Source organism: Sebastes umbrosus, chromosome 8, assembly GCF_015220745.1.
Source record: "Sebastes umbrosus isolate fSebUmb1 chromosome 8, fSebUmb1.pri, whole genome shotgun sequence".
NCBI lineage: Eukaryota > Metazoa > Chordata > Actinopteri > Perciformes > Sebastidae > Sebastes > Sebastes umbrosus.
This window is the reverse complement of record NC_051276.1, coordinates 15017231-15044621: the sequence shown is the minus strand read 5'-3', so window position 1 is coordinate 15044621 and position 27391 is coordinate 15017231. Positions and strand designations below refer to the sequence as shown.

General features: G+C 40.6%; 1 protein-coding gene across 1 annotated transcript; it reads right to left on the bottom strand.

The window, feature by feature from the left end:
• Positions 1 to 27: 27 nt before the first annotated feature.
• Positions 28 to 25305, bottom strand: hip1rb (huntingtin interacting protein 1 related b). Its single transcript, XM_037777699.1, has 32 exons — positions 24983 to 25305; positions 14913 to 14976; positions 14369 to 14511; positions 13989 to 14045; positions 13363 to 13443; positions 13189 to 13265; positions 12906 to 12967; positions 11964 to 12104; positions 11746 to 11803; positions 11276 to 11351; positions 10898 to 11065; positions 10751 to 10806; positions 10570 to 10642; positions 9913 to 10096; positions 9739 to 9827; positions 9522 to 9638; positions 9338 to 9439; positions 8950 to 9144; positions 7072 to 7219; positions 6801 to 6887; positions 6583 to 6690; positions 6250 to 6386; positions 4734 to 4844; positions 4577 to 4635; positions 4280 to 4310; positions 4084 to 4146; positions 3831 to 3931; positions 2937 to 3042; positions 2711 to 2834; positions 2558 to 2619; positions 1297 to 1527; positions 28 to 1204 (listed from the first exon to the last, which is right to left on the bottom strand). The coding sequence occupies exons 1-32, from the start codon at positions 25064 to 25066 to the stop codon at positions 1196 to 1198; spliced, it is 3204 nt and encodes a 1067-aa protein (XP_037633627.1). The 5' UTR covers positions 25067 to 25305; the 3' UTR covers positions 28 to 1195.
• Positions 25306 to 27391: the final 2086 nt, after the last annotated feature.

Genomic DNA, 27391 nt, shown 5'->3' with positions numbered 1-27391 from the left:
CTTAATAAGAGACAAAGTAACACAATGGGACATTAAATCAAACATTTATTGTTCATTTGTTTGACATTTACACTTCTTACAAGGAGAAACCACTATTATCTTTACTAAAATATATTAATAGATCTGAGTGTATAAAGACATTTCGTACAGAGGAAAGGACAGAACATAAAAAGATGCATTTTAAGACCCTGTATGAAAAGCTCCCAGAGGCAAAGAGAACTTGAACACCTTTACATTGTACATCAACTAACCCTAAATCTTCAGCCTAAAAGAAGAATTTGACAATTAAGGACACCTACATCCCATATTTGTGTGCAAGCATCAATTCTATTTATATGCTTTAACGTGATATCCAGGTTCTCCTATAATAAAGGGACATTCAAGAGATGAGTGTAGATATAAATTATACTCGGTGCGAGTGGCACGCTCCTATACAGACCGTATGTCTTTACAGGTATGATTCACACACAGTACAGTACATTCCAAGGCCTCGGAGACAATCTTGTACTGTTGAGAGAGAAAGCTGTTTTGCACATTAGAGGAACTCAGTCCATCATGAAGGCAAAGCCAGAGGTATGTAAAACCTTTGCAGCGACATTGACGCACATGATGTGATTCCCCAGTTTCCTTTACCGCCCACCACAACATAAATAGCATACAGTGTACATGAAGAAAAACGTGATGTGCTCTGTTATGAACGTCCAAAGTAGTGTGCAAAAGGTTGATGAAAACTAACTATTGACACACACACTACAATATACTGTATGCTGTCGATTTGTGGTTATTATTATCAAGGTTTGTATTCTAAAAGCAGCAGTAGTACTTAATCATCTAAAATTGTTGTGATGCAGAAAAAAATACTTTAACACAGCTTCAAAGTATAATATTAACCATTTTTTGTTCTCGATGCCAAATACTAAAATAAAAAAAGGGTTCTGCCTGGATGGCATGTGTAAGCATCTTAAAAAAAAAAAAACAAGGGGTAAAGACAGCATATCCCTTACAGGCATCAGGGTCAAGAATCAGGCTTCTGGTCCATTTTGGCAAAAAAGAAAAACAAAAAGAAAGAAAGGAAAACAGTGAGATGCAGGATGAGGCAGAGGATTGTCAGCATGCAACTTAAAGGAACCGTATGTTCTTTCTCTGGTCAATCCAACCATCCATTAGTGGAGCATTTTCCTCTTCTGCTCAGGCATTACTTAAACTGCAACATACAGAAGAAAAGAGATGAGATTTACCAACCAGTCGTATCTTATTTTCTTTCATACAACACAGCTTTTTCTTCACAGCCCTTACCGGGTTTTTTTGTGGTACGTTTGGTTTCTGGGCCAACGTAGGTTTCCTAAAGAGAGCAGGCTTGCCGGGTTTTGGTGACATGTTGGCAGGATGGGCCGGCGAGGAGGTTTCTCCGTTCCCCTCAGAAACCAGCTCTGAAGGAACTCCGGCCACCTCGTAGTGCTTCTTCCTCAGCTCGCCCAAACGCAGACGCTCGTTCTCCAGCTGACTCTCTAATTCCAGCACCTTCACCTGAGGGTGCGGGGTATAAACAGGTGGTTATTTATGGTCAAAACTGTTCCTGCTATATTTAGTTAAATGAATGACTTCCACCATGTCAAATGAGTTGCAGGTCAAGCTCATTTATGTGAAATGGGAAAATAAACCAGGTACATAAGTATTATAGCTTGTGCTTGCATTTAATTTTTCAGTGTTAAACTGTGTTTTCTGCAAATTTATTTATGGCTGAATATATTAATTTCAATTGGTAGCCTCCAGTTTGCGATAAGATTGCGGAGCTTTGTAATCACAACTGAACCTCATAATGAACCTCACCTTACCAACCAACACACACTGCAAAATGTATCTTTCTGAAGACAATATTAATAAATATATCACAGCAATATGATATGACCTGTGTTTGTCATCAGTGGTTCTCAACCTGAGGTTCGGGCCCCCCCCAGGGGGGCGCTAAAGCTCACAGGAGGTGCGCCAGTCTGCTCTGAGCGGTCTAGCATCAATCTGACAGCACCATAAATTACATTTATTTAACCAGAATATCAAAAATCTATTTCTAACACTATTACAGTAAATTAATTAAGTCGTTACAAAAAAAAGATCATTATGTATCTACTTTCGCTTGGCGAATCCGTCAAGACGCCATCACTTTATTTATGTTGACGAAACTGACGAGTTCTATTCATTAAAGAAAGTTGATTTCATAAAAAAGACTAACTCATTTAATACACTGAATCACTTTATTCAAATTGAGGATTTTGTTCGAGGATTTATACATTTTTAAGAATGATGATGTCGGGGGGCTCAGCTTCTCTTAGATGCAAGTAGGGGTGGCTTCAAGGTTAGGAACCACCATACAAGGTTCAATAGGTTGGGAACCACTGTTTTAGATGACAGCTGGAGACTTACATCATTCAATTTAATCATTAAGAAATATGAGGAGTGAATGTTTTCAGTAGCTAACATATAAAGTATCAAAAGTAAGACGCATACACTTGCAGCCTCACTCTTTAAAACCCCTCACAGACCCATCATCATGACTTACCTGTGACTCCATTTCTTCTTTTCTCAACTTGATGACGGACAGCCCAGAGAAGTCCATGGTTTCTACACATGAAAAGTGTTTTTAGAATTATTAGACAGATGCTCATCAGAGTCTACGATGATCTAGTTAGAACACAGATCACATTGTGCTCACCTTTTTCCTCCAGGTTCTCCTGGCCCGTCCTCGTCGAGGCCACCACGTTAGCTGCCATTTCATTCACCTGGCGAGAGGCCTTCTGGAGAACTGTCAGCCTTGTACTGCTGCGGTCCGCCTTAACCTGAGTGCAGAGGAGAACGCTTGAGTTGCACACAGTTACAATGTAGTATATTTCTACAGTAATACAATCTCATTGTCTTTCTCTTGGAAATTAGAGCATTACCTTTGAGGCAGCAACCAGCTGAGCTGTGCTGGCAGCGATCTCGTGGGAGCAGACAATCAACTCTTCGTATTTGCCTGTGTGCAGCACCACCTTATCAGCAGACTCCCTGTGAGGAAGCAGGTAAAGATATTTACTGTGCCTGAGCTGCAACCCAACATGTCTAGCAAAGTCCCTGGATGGCACATGCACTTTGTAATGAAAAAGATTAAAGACTGAACTTTCTCTATAATGTATAAGAGATGACTCTTGTTTTTGATATTAGCCAAAGAGCCACATCCTGTGTAGATCATTTGTTTACAGTAACAATTAATTTGTTTAAAATGCAACATGACATATTGAATGATATGAGAATATAAGATGCAGTGGTGGAAGAAGTACTCTTTGCAAAACTACAGTGTAATAATACTCAATTACAAGTAAAAGTCCTGTATTCAAAATATTACTTAAGTAAAAGTACACAAGTATCCGCATCAAAATAAATTCAAAGTACCAAAAGTAAAAACTCATTTACTCATTATAATAAGTGATGCATTAAATGTGGACATCACCATAACTGTTAAAGGTGGGGCTGATTTAAACTACTTTATATACTACTGAGTACCTTAACCCATAATATTACACCATAAATTATTTGTTGATTATGCTTTATATTTTGTATTGATAACCTGAATCTATAAAGTAACTAGTAAATAATGCTGTCAAACAAATGTAGTGCAGTAAAAAGTTAAATATATTTCCTCCAAAATGTAGGAGTAGAAGTATAAAGTAGCATGAAATGGAAATACTCAAGTAAAGTCCAAGCACCTGAAAAGTGTACTTAAGTACAGTACTTGAGTAAATGTACTTAGTTACATTCCACCACTGATGTAAGATGTAATGTCCTGTATGACTTACACCATCTCTGTGGCTCCCCATCCCACAGCCTTGGCAGCAGAGATGAGTCCCTCAGTCCAGCGAGAGTTTCTGGCGTAGAACTCCTTAATGGAGGCTGCGCCCTGAACAAGCAAAACAATAGTACTGTTAGTCCTGGTGGTTGTTGTTTTTTCTGAATGGAGCAGAGCAGCTCCCGATTTGAAACAAAAGCTGTTGCACTCAAACGAAGCCGAGCTGCCAGTTTTGGATTCAAAATTAGAAGAGTGTGACTCACCCTGCCACCCTCGACAATCTCCTTCTGTAAGTCTGTAGACGCTATGATCAGCATGCGGATGGCCTACGGAGGAGTGGATGATAACAGAAGAGAAGCAAGATATTAGGACGATAATTAGAAACAGGGAACATGCAGGGGAGACTCTGGCAGTACAGAACATACAGTATATTAGCTGAAACACTTCGAACTATAGTACCTTCATCAGGTCTGTGCAGCTGTTGAGGATTCTGTAAAAGAGTGAAATAGTAGAGAGTTAGAACAAAATGTACAAAGTGATTCATAGGTTTTTCTTCAGTTAACAACATTCATTGACGAATGACAGGCAACAACGACAGAGGACGCTCAGCAGTATTGTGCTCAGCATATAATTATTAGTCGGATGAGAGATTTCAAAATCTGAAAGACTGTAACAGTCCCCTCCAATTAGATTTTTATTAAAAGGATGATGCGTCTTGTTAGAAGTTGGTGTTTGAAGTCTGAGAAATTAACAAACCTTTCGTTGACCTCCAGTTTAATTCCTGATGTGTCCTTTCGTGCTTGATTCATCATTTCCTAAACAACCATACATGACATTTGTCAGAGATACACTGCACAATATTACAGGTAAATTCATTACCGATAATATTAGCACATCTTATAGTAAGAATTACATCAATCCTGCGGACCGCCTCCTCAATAGCCGCTGATGTTGCAGCCATTTCCTTATCAACCAGATCTCCCAGCTCATCCTGACGAATATCCATGCCTTTTGGCCGCAGCTCCTAGATATAACAAGAGGACAAATGATTAGTAATGACAACGAAAAATACAAGTGAACAATATTTGAAAGGACTTAAAACATTGCTCTATCAAGTCGTGATACAGAAAAAAGATTTGAGATCCAAACAAAACGTAAAAAAATACCAATGACAACAATATCACAAATTGTATTTCCAAATCTAAACACTGCATAAGAACACACTGATGCATTTACACTGTTCATAATTCAGGAGGCAGATGGAGGTGTTTCCTGTGGATTTGGACTTTTTGTAGAGGGAAGCTAAAATAGTTAATGTATCTGTAATCCAACACCCACTGACATTGAGTCAAAGCCAGAAGCAAAATCTCTATTTCATCTATTTATTTTGGCCTCCTCGGAAGCGAAAGATAAAGTGGATAAATAGAGAGTTCATCTCATTTACAGTTTTAAATTAATGTGAGACCAACTCATCACCTGTGGGTGTTGGATTGCTGACAGAAGTTTACCTCACTGTCCCAGAAACAAGTAGTGGTAGGAGTGCTTAACACAATGCTAAATAAACAGTATGATGCTGCTTTCATTTCAGCAAACCTACATTAGGTCACTGCACACTGTGCAGACAGTGTGGTGGTAACAGAGCAGGGTGACAGATGTTGCCCATGGTGGAGTAGGTGAAGACAAGGTATTATTCATAATCATATTTCTGTCTAACATTAATCGTCTGAAAGCGGCAAACTGTGTCGGAAAAATGTATTCATTTAACGAACATACTTTTATACAGAACTGTAATTCATATCTCATAATTAGGGCTGCTGTTTAACGCTACTAATTTCATAAACACATTAACGCATTTGATCTTTCGGAGGTTGTAGCAGACTCGGTTTTAAAGCAAGTTTTGAGTGAAGATACCGGCATCATATGAAACTAGAGAGCCTAAGGAATCCATTGGTACCAAACATGTCATACCAGCTTGTTGCAAAGGAGGCTAAAAAAAGCTCCAAACTTGTGCTAAATTTTGGCAAGGAAAAACTGGTATGGCCTTTTTCAAAGGGGTCTCCTGACCTCTGACCTCAAGATATGTGAAAGAAATTGGGTTCTATGGGTACCCACGAGTCTCCTCTTTACAGACATGCCCACTTTATGATAATCACATGCAGTTTGGAGCAAGTCATAATCAAGTCATCACACTGACACACTGACAGCTGTTGTTGCCTGCTGTGCTGCAGTTTGCCATGTTATGATTTGAGCATATTTTTATTTTTTAGTGGTGGTGGGAGGAAACCGGAGAACTCGGAGGAAACCCACGCGAACACAGGGACAAAATGCAACCTCCACACAGACACACAACCACTGCACCACACTGCCACATACATTTATATTAATTTAATAAAAACAGAGTACAGATATTCTGTGTTGGTGTCTCTCACCTGGCCCAAGTACAGGATCTTTTGAATGATCAAGCGAACGGCGGCCGGGTCTGCCTTCAGGAGGGTGTTCTTGGCCTTCAGGTCCTTGAGGAACTGCAGACTCTCAGTGGCACAGCCTCTGCAGTTCTCCGTCAATCCTGTGGGGAGTAAAAGGGCAGAGATCAACTATCGGACATAATGCAGCTTGAAGCATTTAAAGTTGAGGTTTGAAATAAAAAAATATATATCAATATATATAACAGAGATGTAGCTTTACATGTGGATGAATGGCCTGAGTAATAAATATTAATATAACTAGTGTAATGTCAACGAGGTAATCCAGATATCCCTTACGGTCTGCGTGGTCAATGGGCGCCATGTGTGCAGTGGCGCTGCCGTTGATGATTGTATCCGCAGCCAAGTGGGAGAACTGGGTCAGAGCCCTCAGCAATCCTCCAGCATCTGCTTACAAGAGCATACAGTCAGAGAGCAGTACGCCACATTAACAAACCAGAAACAAACTGTCATGAGGTCAGCGGGATCGTGTTGAATCAGAAGCAGAGCAAACTCACCCCCCATGTTACTCAGATAATCTGCATGGCCCTTTTTCACTTTGTCTACGGAGCCCAGCGTCGCCTCCGCCCGACTCACAAGGTAATCTGTGTTTGGAGGACAAACAGAGGATTGAAAAAATAAACACAAAAACACAAGCTTTGTTTAAGTTTCTAGATTAGTCAATATACTGAATACGTTCAACCAGCTAGGGTCGGTCACACACGTCTCTTACTTTGTTGTTAATCTGTTCAGTTTATGTCTGTGGAAGTAACAGAGTAGTGGTCTGACCTGGAGAGCTGGTGCAGCGTATATGAAGGGGATCATCCAGCTTAGCGACGGCGTCCTGAATGATGTTCTCAGCCTCTGTGACAGTTCCCTGCAGCAGAGCAAACTGCTCCTCCAGAAGCTTCTGCTTCAGCTGCTCCTCCTGACTCGACTACAATGCACACACACAAATACACATTCAAAAGAGCATGCATACGTGTATGATTTAATACTTGTTGATGACAAGAGAATTATATTGGCATACATAAACTAGTTTTTTGATTTTTGTATGAGAATATCTCCTGACAGCCAATCTTGATATCTGCATAATACAGTTTCCTTATTGCCCTCATTTAGGTGCAGTGAGTACAGTAGAGAACAGGACGTCCAGATAAAAGATTTGCACATTTCTCCATGCAAATGCATCCATGTACACCCATATTCTGCTTTATTTCTTTCAAAATTGACAAGTCTTCAAACTTCAGTCAAACTTTATTCATCCAAAATTGTTGCCGAGCATACACGTTTTCTTTTTAACTAAAATTATAGCTTGTTTCACATCGACTACATTTACATGGATGACAGCCTCCTTCCAGGATGATTTATGTGAGCTTTTTTCATAGAGTGTCTTCAAGCTATTGAGTGGTGCAGGAATGAGTCCTAAAACCTGGAAACAAGTTAGCTTTTTAGCACTTCCGGTCCCCTCATCTGGAAGTCAATGGGTTTTTTTAAATGGGTTTTTATTTGGATGCCTGAAATAAGGTCTGTGGTTATCACACGCTGAAGAGATTTTAACATTTTGTTCTACGACATAAAATACGTCAATAAATATCCCACTCTTGAACTTTGAATCCTTTCCGTGTCCTAAAAAAGCCGGTTGCTAACAAGTGGCTAAATGCGACTACTAAACGTCATCACGCAGACTCGTCCGCCTTTACAGCCTTGTTGTGTATACTCATGCGACCACGGTGTAGTTTGTTTATAGCCTAACGTTAGCTTTTTACTTCTGGCGATTGCATTCACACTTCAAAAATCATAAAGTGGTGTTCATTTGTGAAGATTATCTTGTTGAACAAAACGTAAGTATCATAAACGTTTGTTTGCCACAGAGCTTATTTTCTGCAATAATCCAAAACCCAATGGAAAAATCCCATTGGCTTTTAGCTGAGGGAACCAATGTGAAGCTAACTTCCTGATTGGCCTAAAAAAAAGTCATCCCTGGAGCACTATTCTGTTCATTTTCATGTTTATGTGCATAGCAGAGCAAAGCCTGTTGAATCAGTGAAGACTCCAGATTACACCACTGCACACTTCTCCTGCAGTATTCAGACCCGTCTTTCCTTCATACAGTCGCCACGGTATAGCCTATCTTTGTGGTCATCTTTGTACAAAACCAGCAAAAAGCCTTTTCCTTTTCATCTATTCATTATGGTAGAATCAGATGGTGGAGTGTGTGTCATCAGACAGCTTGGCCACCATTATTTGTCACAGCATGTTTTCTAAAATGCTTTAAAAACTGATTGTGAGTCATAGTTTGATTAGGTTTAAACTGTACCCTACAAGTCTAAACTGCATGGCAATAATTTGACTAAAATGGAAAAAACTCTACATTACAATATATTTAATTGATTGGAAGTATTTTCTCAGGGTTACTATTATAATATTGTAATTCATGTAAATATAGCCATTGTACAAATATGCACAGTCACCCTCGGCATATGCCCAGTAAAAGTCAGTGTTTTTAAAATATGTTTTTTTAAGATTTGCTCATGATTATAATGTGATACTAGGGATATAAAAAAAATAACGTGCTTTTTCTTAAGGAGCTAAAATACTGCTGAATAGCAAAATGTATTGAGTGGAGACTTGTCTGCTGAGCTCGGCTCAACCGTCCTGACTGACCTTCTCCTGCAGTTTGCCTTGCAGGTCTCCCAGCTCCCTGCTGCTCCTCTCTCGCTCCTGCTGAAGCGACGACTGCTGCAACTGCGCAGACTGCCGCAGAGACGACAGCTCTGCCTCCTTCTCGCTAACAGATCGCATCAGACGCTCCTTCTCCGCCTGCAGAGCCGTCACCGAGCTGTTCATTTGCGCCGAAGTCTGGCAAAGACAGAGAGAGAGAGACAGAGAGAGATGAGAGAAGCCAGAAGAGGCAGATGGCCGTGAGTGTCGGAAGGAAAGTCCATCCGGAAATGTGTGACATCATGCCTCAAGCATCCAAACACAGAACAACTCTAGATACTAAATGGTGGTGAATTAGCTAAACACCATTACGTTACAGGTGAACACTCACCTTCTCACTGCTCTGTAGAGTACCCTTGACGCGTATCATTTCTGCCATCTTCTCCTCCAGTTCTCTCTTCAGCCTCTCCATTTCAAACTTCTGCTCTTCCAGCTACAGTGACAACAAAACAGCATTAATTCACTGCACTGCTACCTTAACACCTCCGTGTTTATTTAAAAGGAAAACCACCAACCTTCATGTCAGCTTCCTGTTTTATTCGTTCAACCTGAAACGACAGCTCCTGTTTGGTCCTCTCCACCTCATCCTGGGTCTGCTGGGTTGCTGATAGCATCCTCACAGTGTCTGCACTCTGTCAGCACATTAACGCATTTAGTGTTACCACAAACAGCCGGGTGCTGACATCTAATTTAGAACAAACATCTCTGGACTGGTCTGCAGTCTGTCTGTACCTTCCGGAGTAATTCAGCATGGCTGCCCACCAGCTCTGTGTGCTTCTCCTTCAGCTTATTGTACCGCTGCTCGGTGGCCTGCGCTCTTTCTGCATAGCGGAGAGAGATGACAGCGTTTTCGTATGCCACATTTTGTCCATATATACGAGAGACGGCGTTGACTGTATGTCTTACTGTCTGCTTCAGTGAAGAAGGCCTGTGAGCTCTCGTGTTCTGCGTTTCGGCGACGCGTAGCCTCCAGCTCCATGCGCAGTTGTTCGTTTTCCACGAGAGCACGTTGTTTCTGTGCACGCTGTTCTTCTAGTTCGGACTCCAAACTGTTGATCTGGGACTTCAGCTGTGTGATGTAACGCTGAGCCTTCAGGAGGGGGAAAGGGAGACTTTAGGAATAATCTAATGGAGTTCGTAAACATCCAGTTTGTTCAATATTCAACATGACAATCATGAAATTTTCATCTCACAAACGCCACTAGCTCATCTCTTGATACCAGCCCAAACTTATCTCCTGCTATTTTTACTTTGTCTGCTTTTAGGGCAATAGAAAAAAACAAAACACAGCAGAGAGAGGAGGGATGACATGCAAAAAAGCAAAATAGGTTGCAAGCGGGAATCACATCCGTGACGTCAAAAAACCTCAAATGGACACCCTCGTCTCCTTCAGAGTCTACTTGCCACATTCCTCATGCCAGGAGCAGCGTTTGCATCCACCCAACACATGACCCAGATTCCTTTGCACGTAGATAATAATAATGCTCGCTACTGTCACACCTCTTCTGTGCACACAAAACAAGCCGGAAACAGGTGATTCATTCCCAACAGTCCTTTCTTTACCTCTGCTTTGACTCTCTCCAGCTCTGCTCTCAACAACTCCAGGTCCCGCTTCAGGCTCTCAATCTGGAGATCCCTGCCGGACAGAAAACACATAGTCATGGTGCGCTGGCACAGACGGCACACTGAAACCAAATAGTCTGATTGACAATCAGAGGTTACAGTGAAAAACACCGAGGCTCACCGGTCATCAAAGCCTCCGTTTGGAGGTCCAAATGTCTCATCGAATATGTCCAGTTGCTGAAAAAAAGTAAAAGAATAAGTGAAAAAGTGCTGCTTACTTGTGTGAGCGGCTGTATACATGCATGCATCTGTGACTTATGTGCCATACCGGTGGCTGTGACTGTACGATGGGTGTTGAGACTTCGCTGACTTCGATGAGCGGCTCGGGATCATCATCATCGTCATCTTGTTGCTCTGCTTCGTACTCATCAGGGATGACCACCACCAGCTTCGAGTGCTTGGCCAGTGAGGCTGCGTGCAGGAAGTTAGGTGGGGACTGACAAGGAGACAGACAAAAGGTGGTTAAACCTGTAACAGTACGTTATCGTTTTATTTATGGTTGACTATAAGAAAGGCAAGTTTCAAAAACCCATAGCTGTCTACGTAAATAATAAGCTAATTTCCCCAGTTTGTAGGTAACAATAGCAGTATTAGGGTTATAGTAAAGTCTTTGACATCCCTTCTCCCCATCCCTCTGAGCTCTTACATCAGGCAGCTTGGGGATCTGGATCAGTCTCTTGAAGTACAGCATGTCTCTGGCTTTATTGAAGAAGGTCTTAAGGCTGTGGGAAAAAGGACAACTGGTTAATATGGCAGGTTTGGCAAACTGTGTCATTGTACTAAAACGACACATGAAGCATTGGGGTAAAACAATTAAACTACACGATTTGTGATAAATGTTAGACATGTGAATCTAATGGCATCATCAGCCCCCAACCCTGGAGACTCCGCTCTGAACTTGGCAGCAAAGATATAAATGCGTGTGTGACCGTGACACCAACTGACACGCCACAAAGGGTGGGGGATGGAAAGCAGTGATATGTGCACATTTGCATGGGCACTGCCGGGTGAGGCAGGATTATGTTGCACACTTGCTTTGGTAAAAGAATGACTCTCTCCCCTTTGATGCCATCGTCACCCTCATTCACTCGTAGCCCGAGGCCGTGGATGACCTACCTGTGGAACTGGTCATGGAAACGATCACGGTGTCCTTGTAAGGTGTCAGCGGGGAGACCTGAAATCCATGACAAGGCACAAAATTTGTCATGCTTTGAGACACATAAATAATCTCAAGGAAATAGCTTGAATTATAGCCATAATTTACTTGCTTTATTTATGTTAAAATTTAACAACTTTATCCCAGAATTTACAGGCAAAGAGGGAACTGTTCTTACAGGCATGCAGCTTGAACAGCATCTTGACAGTGAAGTGGTAGAGGTGACTACAGTCCTGGACAACTTGGATGAGTGGAGACAGCCGACACTGGCCGGATGTGAGAGTGGAGATGGCGATGGATGTGTTGAGCTGTCGGATCACTGGAAGATAGACAGAAAACATACAGTACATGTTAAGCATCCCTTTTGACTGTCACTTACCAAACATTTTGTTGTGTACTTGATTCCTATGTCTAGTCCTCAATGGGGAATTGATAAAGGCCTCTTGTGGTGCAAACATAGGCTGTACTTTTACCCATTCTGTAAGTCATCTTCTGTGCAGATACCGGTGATTAAATAAAGTGCACAGTCTTCCATTGAGTCGGTTACTGTTGCAGAGTTAGTTTTCACATTCGGCTCTCTTGTTACAGCTTATCGCTGAGGTAGCAACACATACTTCCAGCTACATGCAAACATTAGTACGGAGGTTTTGTGTCAATGACTCTAAAACATAGTGCTGAGACTGAGAATTCATGTGTGTATACCTACAAAGTACACGTCTTTCACAGTACAGCTGCAAAATCTGTTTGAGACGTGATCCTCCACCCTGCAGGCATGATGGGAGGAGCTTAAACCACTACAGTAGCACTGGAGGAAATCAACATAATGTCCTCTAATTGAAGGCATTTCCTCATCAGTTTAAACAAATTCAGGAAACACAGGAGGACAAGAGTTAAAACTGGACCACGTGATTGAAATCACTTTCTAAAGAAATGGACTACAGTCTGTGAAAACCGGCAGGATAAGAGTTGCTCACAATAACCCTTCTTCAAAGGGTTCCCTGCTTTTGTACATAAATAGATAATGTCAGCAGGTCGCAGCCCTCGACTGTAGCTCAAATTTCTCATCCTTGGAAGAGTAGGATGGGGGGAAAGGTGGGAGGGGAGGGTTTTTTCTTTTCACCTGTCTCGGCCAGCCTCAGCTCTGCGTCCAGGTAATCAAACACCTCCACTGTGAGCTGGAACCTGCAGGAGAGAAGTTGATACCTTCGTTAGACAGAAAAGAGGCCCCGCTCAGAAACAATGATGATGTGACCCTGTGGAACTAAACGAGCAGCAGGGCTTGAACACTTTTGTTTTTAAACTCGTTTGGGTGGCAGCAGCTGTGCTTATGACTGATTATGATGATGATTTAAGGCTAAACAGAAACTTAAAAAAGTCACTTCCTGCAGTATTTGTAAACTCACACATTATTAATGTCGGTTCCTGCGCACTTCTCCAGTACTTCATCTGTGGCCTCCAGGTTCGGTGGGATATCTGAATGCTGCAGAGGTACATTTTAGGAGGTTTAGTGCCATTCACATTATGTGCATCTTGGTAACATACCGCGTGGTGTGACATACGACAGAGGATGCTCTTACCTTCACATGAAACTCCATTTTAGTGCAGAGCAGCTTGCTATACAGAGCCACCAGCTGTCCATATTTGTCGTGGAGGTTGCTCTGGAAAAGACAGGAGCAGAGAAGCAAGAATTGTTTCAAATGTTTTTATTGTGTAGCATCATTTTTCCAAGAGGGCAAAACATAGTATTGCCATGCTTCTTTTCCTTATAAACAAATAAACAAACATAATGTCAAAAGACACAAGAAGTACACTCTTCAAAAATAAAGATAAATAAATACATAAGTAAAAAAAGTTAAATAAATAAATACGGAATAATATATATATATATATATATATATAGAGAGAGAGAGAGAGAATACATAAATGATAGAATCAATAATAATAGATAATAAAAAGAATAATTATTAAAAACCGTAATAATAATCATGACAACAATAATACTGAAAATAATACTATTACTTGTATGACGTCATCTAGAAAAACAACAACTAAGCACAAATAATGAGAAAAATCTCTTTTTTTAATCTATCTCGTAAAGTTGAAGCTTCTTTTTCTCTCACTGAAGGGGTATTATCTCAGCGTTAACGGGAAATCCAGTTAACTTTATAAATTAAGAATTAATAAAAAAGATGCAAAGACTCACCCATAGTTTCCCAATTTCAACTAGAGAACTGTGATGCCTCATGCAGTCTTGTAGAACCTGAGGAGGTGACAGCTTGAATGAACAACTCTAGACGTCACATTTAAATAAATATGAGGCTTTTGTCTTTCAGACAAAGTGTTAATGTACAGATTAAAAGATTAGATTGACAAGTGAAAGACAAGATTATGTTAATAATGACATCATGTTCCACAGTTAAAAGTTTGTATGTAGATTTCATCACACTAACAAAGCTTTATGTTGAACTCATGATGCTGCAACAGTCTGGTATTTGATCACTCAACAACTCCACTCTATTAATAACATCTCCCTGGTGTCATAGATAGTAATGGGCAGTGAGAGAAGGGTACTTGGTGGCGTACATTGCGGTGTCCGTCCCGCAGGATTTTGTGCAACACGCTGCAGAACTTCCAGCTGAGGATGGAGCTGCCGGCCAGAGGGAAGCCCAGAGCGTAGGACCAGAAGGTGTAGGCTCCCTTCTCCCTGTGAGTGCCCAGGATAATTCCTGTTGTCGTGTTGTTACGGAAGCACAAACTATTAAAGGACTGCAGCTGGCTATTCCACCTGCGACATGTACCATTTCCCACACAATGAAATGAAAACAGACATGTTCTTGATAGCTGGGTTTCCACGATATACACCTATTTCTCCTAATATTCTGTTCAAACAGGAAATACATCAAATTAGAGATTAAACATTCTCCCAAAATGCTGTTTCATGATGACTTAATTTCAACTGTGCTGACATGTTTCCGTCTATGAAGGTAAACAATGACAAAATATCAACTGTCTGTCCAAAAAGAGTGACACTAATAGGATATACATGCCTTACAATTAAACGACCTTACAAGATGTGGCCTAAAGGCAGTTCCACACACTACTGATCTAAAAAAGAAAAAAAGGATACGTCGTGCATGTTTCTCCTTCACAGGCGTCTCAGCGGAGTTGATGGCCTTGCTGATGCTGTTCAGCTGAAAGGAGAGGAGAGCAGAGGAGAGGAGAGGAGAGGAGAGGAGAGGAGAGGAGTTAATCTTGTACAGCTTGCTTCTCCGCCCACACAACCATCGGTTGTAGGGCTTACAATAGACATTACAACAAATACATAAGTCATGAGAAGTTAAACAAAGACCAGGAGTCAAACAGGCTGCACTGCAATGACAGGAATGAATCAGAGAAACAATGACTCTGCACTGTGTACACACACAGCGACTCTCACCATATGGTTAGCCTGATTTTAACTGACCAAAAACAGACAGTAATTGATCATGAACTGGCAGCTAGATTTATGAATGGTTGTGATGTTAAACTCAGTCTGACTTAAAGTGAAAAGTGACCACGGAAAAGAAGTGGTGTTTAGCTTTATGCCTCGTCATCTATGGGAGCTCAGCTCAGAGAAAACAAACCCTGCATCCAAAGATACCATCACATAAATGATCCTCCTGATAGTGAGAGAGACGGAGTGTCATCACAGAGAACCGCAGGGCACACAGCGAGCTGCTCTACAACCTGTCCAGCAGGTAAAACAAGTGTCACTGAAAAGGAGCAGGAAGGTAGAGACAGAAACACACACAGTCTGGATCTCTAGTCTGTTGGATGAGTGTGTCCCCACTCCCCATGGACATTCCCTTAATTCAATGAACCTCTCATACAAAAGCAATATGATAACTGCCTGGTGTGGTCATGTTACACCAGAGTGCTCTTCACATAGTCATCCCCCTTTTGTGCCAATAAAATGATAGCATAGAGACTGAGGAAGCAATCCTTTACTTGGGAGGGTTCTACTCCTAATTGATATGTTTTTTTTATCTATTGTACTGTTTTATCTGTCTGGCTTTTGTTTAGCCTCACTGTTTGGCTTTTTGTTGTTATATTGCCTGCTTTTGCTTGCTTTGTCTGTCAAAGCACTTTGTAATTAAAAAGGTGCTATATAAAAAATTTATTATTATTATTATTAATCCTTCTGCCACTCTACTGAAGTACTTTTGAGCAAGACATTGAATCCAGCTCTAGGGTTGCTGTCTTGTTACTGACCGTGCACAACTTTTATAATGTTTTTAGTAGGGCTGTACCATTTTTTGGGCTTCGGAGCTTTGATGAGAAACATTTGAAGTTATTCAAAGTTTTGCGGCGTGGCGTGACGCAGCGCAGCAGGCTGACATGTTCTTCGGTCTGTCTGTCTACATCTCCCCGGTTTACGTGCCACTGCCGCACTACTGTACACACACGCACCTCTACATACAATAAACAGTGATATCCGTCTGAGAATAACTAATAATAATCAATGCTGAATATGAATAATGAATAATGCTGTTGGGATTATTCCTTATTTCATGGGCTATTTTGGGATTTATACATTACTATTACATATCATTAATTATCTTATATATATATAAAATAAAAAATAAAGCATTCAAATACGTATTTGGAGGTTGGTTACCATGGCAACAGTCAAAGCTCCGAAGCATTCAGTTCAGCCCTAGTTTTTAGAAACAATCTAATTTGCAAATAAATTTAATATCCATAAAAAATTCCTCTTGAGCTAAAGTGTATGTTATTCTTTCATTAATTATTTCCAAGGCCAACTGAATAACAAGCTTTTTCAATCATAAGCAAAGCAACCTTGAAAAGACTTGAAAATGTCATTTACAGAGTTTCTGTATCTTCTGCTGTCCTTGATGCACACACACAATTCTCGCTTTTTGTTGCACAAGTCTGAAAACAAACACTGTCGGATTTCATGGAAAACCTTCACTCACAAGAATGCATTTCTTCACACAGTATCTTGATGCTGACATAACCATGGAACCGATAATGGCGTACAGCAGCTGTGCTCAGGGCTGTGATTTGCAAAGAGGAAAGCTTGTAGTCAAAATTTGATGCAAGCCAAAGATGTCTTTTAAATTAAATTTGAATAAACTACTAAAACGAGTTTCAATTTGAGCCCGACTACATGTCGACTGAGGAATGTAGAACAATCTCTTATCAAATCAAACACACCTGACCATGATGTTCGCCTTTTGGGATCCTACAAGAGAGATTTGAAACATTAACTCACTAACACATAACCATTACGTAATGACCAGAGCTGCTGCTAGACAGCACAATTACCCTGGACTAACTGTGACACCACCCACAGCTAAATCAGGCTTAAAAACTGTGTGGCGTACCCCGCCTTAAGTCACAAGTCATTGCTGTGTTTTGTTTGAGGGAAGTGCGCTGGAAAAGTAATCAACGCGCCGGAGAATAACTCACTCTACAGTCCCATGATGTTCCAATGAGGTGTTGCAATCAACCAGACCTGCTAGTCTTTGTTAAAACCTGCTGGGTGCAGTTTACAGAATTAAGAAAAATACACATTATTTTTTTATAATTCTCCCAACATGCTTAGCTGTGATTACTTGAGTCAAATCCTTACCAATTTGCACCAAAATAGGAAAAACTACAACAGAAATGTAACACAAAATGCACATCTGCTCCTTTTAACACATCTATTGAGACACACAGTATCTCTATGGTGCCAGCTTCCGATCACAGTATTACATAAAAGACTAATCCAACATAGAGTTCAAGCATTAAAGCAGCAACATCTTCAATCTCGGCCTCTCTTCCCAAAGTATCTTGCTGTACAAAAACGCTCCTTAAACATGAGTGTGTAACCATAATATGTAGTAGAAGTTGCACATACCAGTACATGACATCAGCATAAGACTCTGGCTCTTTGGTCTTACCCTCAAACACAGGCTTAGAGATCCATGTCACATCTTTGTTTGAAACATAATCACATATCAGTGGCAGCCGAGGCCCCTAATCCCACGTTACCCTATAAAAGCCTCTTTAATACATTACAAAACCAGGGAGTCGCCGCTCACCCCAGTCTACACACACACAACCAGCAAAACATACATGGTCACACAACAAAGCACAGAGGGGCTACTGTGGCGTTCAGAGTGAGAGAGGGGTGTACTGGTTAATAGGAGACTCCCTCCCGCCCGCCTGCCCGCCTACCCGCCTGCTTCTGACGCAAATTAACTGCTAGCTCGTCGTTTACACAGGGCAAGTGCAGCGGGCTAGCATGGAGGCCTGTGTGACAATGAGGGGTCTGTTGGGGGAGGAAGGCCGACAGCTGGGGTAGAAGATTGGGTTGGATAGGGGCCGCGCTCTGGCACACAGAGACTGGCACTGAGGCCTCAACAGATGGCCGCTGAGCAGGGAGGCTGCAGGGAGACTCTCATGGTACATTCAGAATGGCTGTCAGTCAGAGAGCAGCGAGAGAGCGAGGGACGGGAAGGTGGAGGACACCGAATGCAGGACGAGAGGTGGAGGGTGACCAAATACTGCACAAAGTTAACTGTCACAATATGCACTGCTGTTAGTGTGCTGTATTGCAGCTTTTTGGGAAAACAATAGGCGGTTTCAGTGTCACTCACTGGAGCACTTTAGAGTACATACCCTTACATGCCTTTGCTCAAGGCTACTGGCGAAGTAATGGGCTCTGGCTGCATGGGGACCACACTACAGTAGCAACTAGGGCCGACCTCAACCAAAGAAACTCATACTCATCAACTAACACTCATACGATTTTGTCGACTAATCAATTAGATGATTTAGTTGATTTAATCAACAGATTTGTAAAAGTTTCTCCACAAAGAGTCACACAAAAGCACCACTTCGTGATTACCAGAGATGTGCTCATAGGTTTCTTGGAAATAGGTTATTCAGCATGAAAAAAGTAGGGCTGCAACTAATGATTATTTTCACTGTCGATTATTTTCTGGATTGATCGATTAATTGTTTGGTCTATTAAATGGTGAAAAATGTCAAACCGTTTTTCCCAAAGCCCAAGATGACGTCTTCAAATGTCTTGTTTTGTCCACAACTCAAAAACATTCAGTTTACTGTCATAGAGGAGTAAAGAAACCAGAAAATATTCACATTTAAGAAGTTGGAGTCAGAGAATTTAGATTTTGTTTTCTCAACAAATTACTCAAACAGATTAATCGATTATCAAAATAGTTGGCGATCAATTTAATAGTTGACAACTAATCGATTAATCGTTGCAGCTCTAAAAAAAGACTAATCAACTAAAGAAATCATAGTTGACTAAGACCAAAACGACCGATTAGTCGACTAATCGACTAATAGTGTGCAGCCCTTGTAGCAAACCCTTCAATTACTAGTAGGGCTGCAACTAATGATTATTCTAATAATTGATTAATTGATTATTTCCTTGATTAACTGTTTGGTCTATAAAACATCAAAACAGGTAAAATGCCAATCATAATTTCTTCAAGGTGACTTAATCAAATGTTTTATCCGATCGATTAATCTACTTAATCAAATAGTTCTTTCATTACCTGCAAATTTAACAACTTATTTTACTGGGTTTTTTTTCACCATAACTGAGAAAGGCTCCAACTACACATGATACAAAGTCTCACTATCAAGCCTCACATCAACCTACACCCAGGTCACACACTAACACAAACACAGATACCATTTCCTTAATGTCATGGTCAAAAGGTAAGTCAGATGAAATCCAAACTATTTACTAACAGAGCGATTCTGTCCGAGTGCTCCAGACATGCTGACACTGTCGACTGCACAACAAGTTTGTGCTGCATCTGGTTCAAGCGTCAGTAAATCCTCTGAGCAGCAGAGAGGAGAAGTGAGAGGGAGGGAAAGCCTGTACTAATCCCCCGGAGCCTGCCATAAGGTCTATTGCCAGCTAGCATTACTGTAGCCTCTATCCACGGCCTCTACATCCTCCACGCTGCAGACATACCTCCAACCTTGCCTTGTCATCTCTGCCTTTCAGCAGCGTGTCCATGTGCTTGGACATCCTGGTGTGGCACAGAAGATGAAGTTAACGAAGTCAAAGCATCAGCGCTACACCTGAGCTGCTTCTCACTGGACATAATGCCCCGAGGCCAGAGCACTTATTGCAGGTCCTTATCAGCTTAATTCAACAGACTGCTGCTGGGTCTCTAGCTGACAAGGTCACAAACAGACTTTGACACATGCAGTTCACACCTATTAGCTACATGTAGCGCTAACAAGAATGCTCACACCTGACCAGCGTATTAAATCACTGAAAGCAGTGACAGTGTGAGTCACAGAAGCAACAAAGGAAATGCAACGTTAAGTGTTAAATATTCTTGACACCATTTTCATTGAACATTTGGATTTACAAGAAATGTTCAAAATGCTCCTCAAATCACTTTTCACGCCTTTTTTAAATTTAATATTCTTTCTCAGATCTTTCTCGGTTGTAGTGGGCTCGAGAAAACCTAAGGAATCCATAGGTACCAACCACGTCATGCTAGCTTATCAGGAAGAACGTTAAATAATGCTACGAAGTTACGCTGAATTTTGGTGAGGAAAAGCTGGCACAGCGATTTTCAAGGGGGTCCCTTGACCTCTGACCTCAAGATATGTGGATGGAAATGAGTTAAATGGGTACCCACGAGTCTCCTCTTTACAGACATGCTCAATTTATGACATGCAGTTTTGGACAGAAACTTGGTCAAAAGTGCAGTTATTTGAATGCAGTACAAATGTGTTATTTCCACCTATTCGAAAATGGTGTATTTGAATATTTCTGCATACTGGGGTCCCTAAACAGTCTTGGAATTACACAAATAACTAATAAATAAGTATAAATAAATAAATAATTACATAATTGGGTATCAATGTAAAGCTGAGACTCTTGTGGATCCAATGAGGCCAACTGTATTCCTGTGTGATGATGTTAGTCCCCATAGTGGCCATTTCACTGTAGTGAGGCCATTTTTTTTTAAACTTGACCTCACTGTATAAAATGACCTTGGGTGACCTCTAGGATAATCACAGCCTCATGAAACTTTACAGCCACAAACTACAGACCTAGAGCATTCAGAGGATGGATGACTTTCCTAGGTAGATTGACAATAAGGGGCTTTCTGAGCAGTTGAGAACAGAAGTGCTCGCCATCTAATCACCAAAAAATGCAATTCTTGCAGAAATCTCCAAATGTCAAAAGATTTTTATATCAAATCACAGCATGGCTTTTTCTATGGTGTTCCTCGAGGTCTTGGTGTGTTAATGTGGTATTTTGGAGGGATTATTGATAATTTTTATCAATTCTCAAGTGGTAAAAAATGGTTCAATTTACCACCAAATCTTTGTAACAAATGGCATCAACCAAAACACTGCTGCAACAACTTATGAGACGTAAGTGAGCATGGAAATGGCCATCACATACTTCTATCATAATGTTCTTAACCCTTATTCACATTCACAATTTATCTTAATTAGTTAATTCATTTATTAATTAATTTCTATTTCTTCTTTATGACTAAAACAATTTGACACAGTGCTGAGCTGATCTCAAATTAATATTCAGGTTCCCAGCTTTCAGATGATTTACACCACTTCTCTATGACATCTACTGCCGACCCGCTATTTCTCCCTAAAAAACCTGTACCCCACCACTACCCCTCTAAAAAAAAGAAGGCAGAATGGTGGGGTTTTAACTTCTTATTGTGTTGCTCCTCTCCTCTCCTACTGTTTCTTTGTCCCTTTTCTAATTAAACTACTTCAGCCTCTCCCACATCAACACAGGCAATAATCCTAACACAAGAGCCCACACTGGATATCTAGTTTTGTTCTCCTAACTGCTCATCCGTCCCTAAACAGATATATAAAAAGCACTCTTCCAGCCCAGAAACCACACATCTTCTTCTACGTTACTCTTAATGCTAAACATTTGCCATGGAAGTAAGAATTTACCATGTAGAATTAACAACAAATATTGTTCATACATCATATCCATACCAAGTTCAATGGATTAAAAGGACACCCATTTGGCAATTACGAGGTACCTTGGAACCACAGGCAAACATGGCAACAGCTATAATACAAAGACTCATGCCAAATTAGATACGTTTTATTTGTATATATATATTTATATTTTTGTTATAAAATCCTGTTCACATAGATAAGATAAAACTCTCACTGAAGATAATTAACTTTCAGTTTTGGAAATATGTCAACAAAAGGCAGTATGAATGGATGAACTTAGTGAATGAATCTATTGAATGGCTGAACAGACAGAGGTCAGGTCTTATTATTAGGTTATGTCTAAGTTAATTATTAATACTGAATCCTCTAAAATATTCAACAAAAGATAAACTGTTCTCTAGCAGCCAGACACTGTTTTTTTGGCCAGTTGGCAGAGCTGCTTAATTAGCTCATGATTCACATGATGTTCATGATTATGAGGGCCGGTTTAACATAATGGAAGCCACGGCACAAAACATAGATACAGTATTATGATGCACTGTGTTTAAGACTTTATATTTGGTCTATTTGGGTGAAAATACAAGGAAATTATGGGCATCATGAGCACGCGTTTTTGTAAATAATGCATGAGCATTACATGTGTTGTTCTGCTCAAAATACTTAATCATGAGCATTCTGTGCGTAGAAACACTTTGATAGAAACCGTTGAAGGTGAAGTCATAGCTTGAATCCCCTTTTTGTTTGTTGACATTAAACACTGACTTAAGATCTCACAGCTAAAACAAAGTCTTCACTTAACACATGAGCCTGTTTTCATTAAAAGTGTGAAACAATCAACGTGCTTTTAAATCTCTCTCTACTCCCACTCAGTGTGGCTGTGTGTTTACCCTCCGATACTCCCATCCCCCTTCCCTCTCTCATGGGCGCTCACTCAGGCAACAGGACTGAGTGAAAGCAAACACTACACACACACACACACAACACACACACAGGACGCTGTGTGAGACATTTCACCTTGGTACCGAGGTCGACATAAAGAAGAGAACGCAGGAGAGAGTGGAGGTGCAGCAGGAGTTTCAGTAAGAGTACTGGATGACTCAGCATTACTGAGAACCTCTGACACTGAGAAATATATATAATATATAATAGAGAAATAAAAGGGTCTCCCTCCTGCACATAGAAGCCTTTTAAACAGAAAAGGATAAGATTAAAAGGACACTTATTTAACCAAATAGTTGCACCATTTTATACAGATTAGTCTGTTCATTCTGCAACTAGTTCACCAGTTCAGTTTCCACATCCACCAAACTAGTTGTACTAAAATGCTAATTGGGAGGCGTACAATAATCAGGAGTCTTCCTCATACTGCCTGCTTCATTTGCATGTTGCCCAGTGGATTCATTTAGCTGAGCAGTGGCACCCGACAGTCATTCATATAAACAACCAGTTCAAACACCAGTTAATCTAACTGGTTCCACTCGATTCTCAATGGGCTGCGAGTTTCAAACAACACTTTGACACGTGTCCTTTACACACAACACGCCTTGTTGGACATTTGTAGCACACAGCATGGAACTAGTAAGACAACAGCCTCGTTTTGAAACCAAAACTGTGGCTGCTTGTTGCCATTTGCTGCTCCAATCAACAAATATGCTGCATTGTTACACAAGTGGACTCTGGGCAACAATCATGCAGTAGGGAGGGAACTGAGTACGAGAAATTAGTATTTTTTATTATTATTATGATTAAAATGTTATAATTTATTCTAGCTATTTTGTGAGAAAAGGCCGCAAGATGAAAGACAAGCAGGAGTCCAAGAACCTCAGCTCCACCTCTCTACACGTGCTTCAAAAGCAAATAAAACACTGACAAGAGGGATATACACCCAGCAGAGGAAAAGCTCAGCCCATTTCAGATAGCATAATACTGAAACATGAAAGTGCTGCAAGCCTGAACTCCCAGGCAGCTGTTTAACAGCTTCTTTAGTCGCTGGAACCTCGCCTGAATCTCACATTTCCAAGTCAGACTGTGTGCTTCACTTGGAAGCAGCAGCTGGTTCATCTTTACTCAACAATATTGTCTACACATTAAAGTATGTTGTATGATGGTAAAGAGTATAAAGAGTTTACTTGGCGGATGACTGCAGAGAGCCAGAAACCACAAAGCACCTGTTGTTGCATGAAGAGTGAGACAAACCTCATTCCTTCAGTGCACACATTCACAAGGAAACTTAATCACATTTCTAAGTACTCCCACAAGGCAATATAACAAAGTTAAAGCTCTTTTTTTTCTCCCTGTTTCCTTAAATTCTACATCCAACAATGAGGATGTTAAAGACACTGAAAGAATGGAAGGGAGGAAAGGAAAGGTGGCCAAACAGGAAGGACTAGATCAGCATAAGAGAGGAATGAATGGTGGGACTATATACAGAGACATGGTTGGCTTTCAGTCTTTCTTGCTTAAAAGGGCAGAATTGACAATTGAGCCTCTGAAATATAATGTGAAATAAAACAAGTTTGTCTAATCATTGTCTGTTTTTACCAATGAAACACTTGACTTAGATTTTTAAAGTAAACGTTGCAGTGTTGGCCAGATAATGATAAATATAGCCTGCTGTTTCTGGGGATATACACATTTAAAACACACACACACCTGGCTGTAATTGGACTTTTTTGTCAAGTAGCTAGACAAGACATTTAATTCAAATATCAAAGTCAAGGTGTTAATTGGAAACGTGGCCTATGCGGTATACACTGTAAGCACCAACCACACACACACACACACACCTGTGTACTTCTATCTTTGTGAGGACACCCATTGATATAATGCATTCCCAAGGCCCTTACCCTAGCCTTAACCATCACAACTAAATGCCTAACCCAACCCTTACACTAACTCTTACCTAAACCTAATTCTAACCTGGACCTTAAAACCCTTGAACCCTCAAACAGGCCTTTGAAGGTCTGTCCCAAAGAGAGGACCGGCCAAAATATCCTCACTTTCCAAAAATGTCCTCACTCTGAAGGTCTAAAACTCAAATTGGTCCTCACATAGGTAGCTGCACAAGAACACACACACACACACACACAGTCCCAGCAGTGCAGCCACATACAGACAGCAGCAGGCCTGAATAAGACGCAGGTGTCCGTCCTGCAGTGAGCATTAAAACCCGCAGACTCTTCTTATATATATGTTTACCTGCTGTTTGTCAAAATGCTCCCGCTCAGCTCCGAGGTTGGACTCAGTCCGCTTGGTTTTCACCCCATGTCTGAGGCTGTGCATCCTCTCAGCTCTCTCACAACGACCAGGTTTCACCGAGAAGAGGATATATATATATATATATTTATAAAGACACGAACAAATGTAAATCTGAGAGGTTTGTTCTTCTTCTATCTCGCCTCCAGCCTGTCTGTGTGTGAGGACACCTCCGGACTGCAGTGATGCATCGCGGCTGAAGGAGGAAGAGCGAGTGAGCTCTGTGTGGACGGATCCTCCCACAAGGTGGAGGAAATCATCATCATCATCATCATCAGCATGTCTTCTGACGCCCACACGCATGACACTTTATTACATCGAAGACAAGTGTTTTAAAGCAGCTTTTCTCTCATTATATTGTGTTCTTTTGTGTCTGTGTGTGTCTCAGCTGTAGACAATGACGTCACCTCAGTGAAATAAAAACACACAGGATTATTGCAGATTTTTTTTTTTTTTTTTAATTCCGTGATTGCATCTGCTTTTACGATAACAAACAGTCACGTAGTGGTGACATGATAAACCAGGAAATGAAGCTCATATTTAAAGCTGCAGTGGGTATAGAAATGGAGCAAAAAAAAGAAGTTATTTTTATAAAATTATCACTATATCCTTAGAGTAGTGCATGAGACAGGTAATCTGAAATAAACACATGTGCCTCTGTGTCCTCAGGTGTTCCTAATGGTATCTGCAAGATTTGACAGACAGGAGGAAAACAACCAATCAGAGCCGAGCTGGAGCCTTGCCACTCGGGTCAAACCAGGCAGCGCTGATCAAATATTAATCCATATTCTGTTACTGTAATGCCTATTTCTCGACTCATATGTTTTCAGGAACATCTTGTAGTGTACTGTTTATCTGTAAAATGAGAAAGTTTGTGACCCAGCAGCCATGTTGAGATCTGTTGAGGAAATACTAAGCACCGCCCACCAGCCGGAGCAAACTTTCTCATTTTACAGCTAAACAGTACACTACAAGATGTTTCTGAAATCATTTGACGTGAGAAATAGGCATTAATGTAACAGGATATTGATTAATATTTGATCAGCGCTGCCTAGTTTGACCATTTGATCCGAGTTCGCGAGTGAGTGACAGCTGCCTCCGTTGAATAAACAGCCAATAGGAACGCTCTCTCTCTGAAATGACCTGTGATTGGCCAAAGTCTCACGTCACAGACTTTTTTAAAGCCTGAAAACAGAGCCATGAGGAGGTGCAGAAGTCTAGTTATCTCTCAGAGCACTTGAACTACAATATGCTGAAAGGTTATTATGGAATTTTTGCCCAATGATGTCAAACATATTCTGCCTTCTGCAGGTTTAAAATCAGAGGATGTGCCTACATTTCACTGCTGTGACACATGGAAATATGGGCCATAATATCACAATATTCACCATATCTATAACAAACAATGTTATGGCATTAAGGGGACACTCTAAAGGTGAATATGGTAAGACATTTAACTAATATAAATCACCATGAAACTTCCCATGTTCATTACTTATACTAAGACACATTTTTTTTTTTAATTACAAGTTTTCTGAAATGTTATGTTTTAATATGCAAATGAAGCTTCAACTTATTAAATATATGCTAATTTGAATACATTTCCAGAACACAAATCTGAACATTGGATGAAGCCAGGTTGAACTTTCTTGTTTCATTTTGTTGACATATTAGAGTCCAAGGGAATTTTGGATATCTCTTTTTATCACTCAATAAATCAGAAGTTACTCTCAACGGCCATAAAAAAAAAAGTGGAATTTTTAGGAATAACATGTTATATAAATTAGGCCACGGATGATACATGAACAAACCCCTCTGTAAAAAGCTTCAGAATATAGATAGGAATGAAACTGAAAAGTCTGGTGTATGTAGGTGCTACTGAAGTGGAGATTTCTGGCTCAGAGTCTGAGAAAACCCTGCTAACTTTTGGTAAATTTAGGAGAAATCTACAGACACAAATAGACAAAGAAGAAAAATCTAAAAAAATTAAAAGAAGTTTTTGCCTGCATTCTTTCCCCTTAAAACAAACTCCATGATAGTTTAAATTAATTTATTGGGCCTGCATTAAGCAGAGCAGCTCATGGTTGCAGGTAGTTGTGCCCACAAGATGTACAGGGAAAGAATGTAAACAATACTGATAAGTGCTCTAAAATAAAATGTTAAAAATGTTCTCAGGATAACTCAGTGACAGAAAAGGGAAGAAGAAAGCTGATGAAAGGCAGATCAATGTGTGAGCTATGATTTTTTTCCTTTAGTGGCTACAAACCCCAATTTCCTGTACACATTTATGAGACATGTTCCTCACAATGCTGCTTTATTAGGCTCACAGCTTTATAAAGTCAGCAATGGATC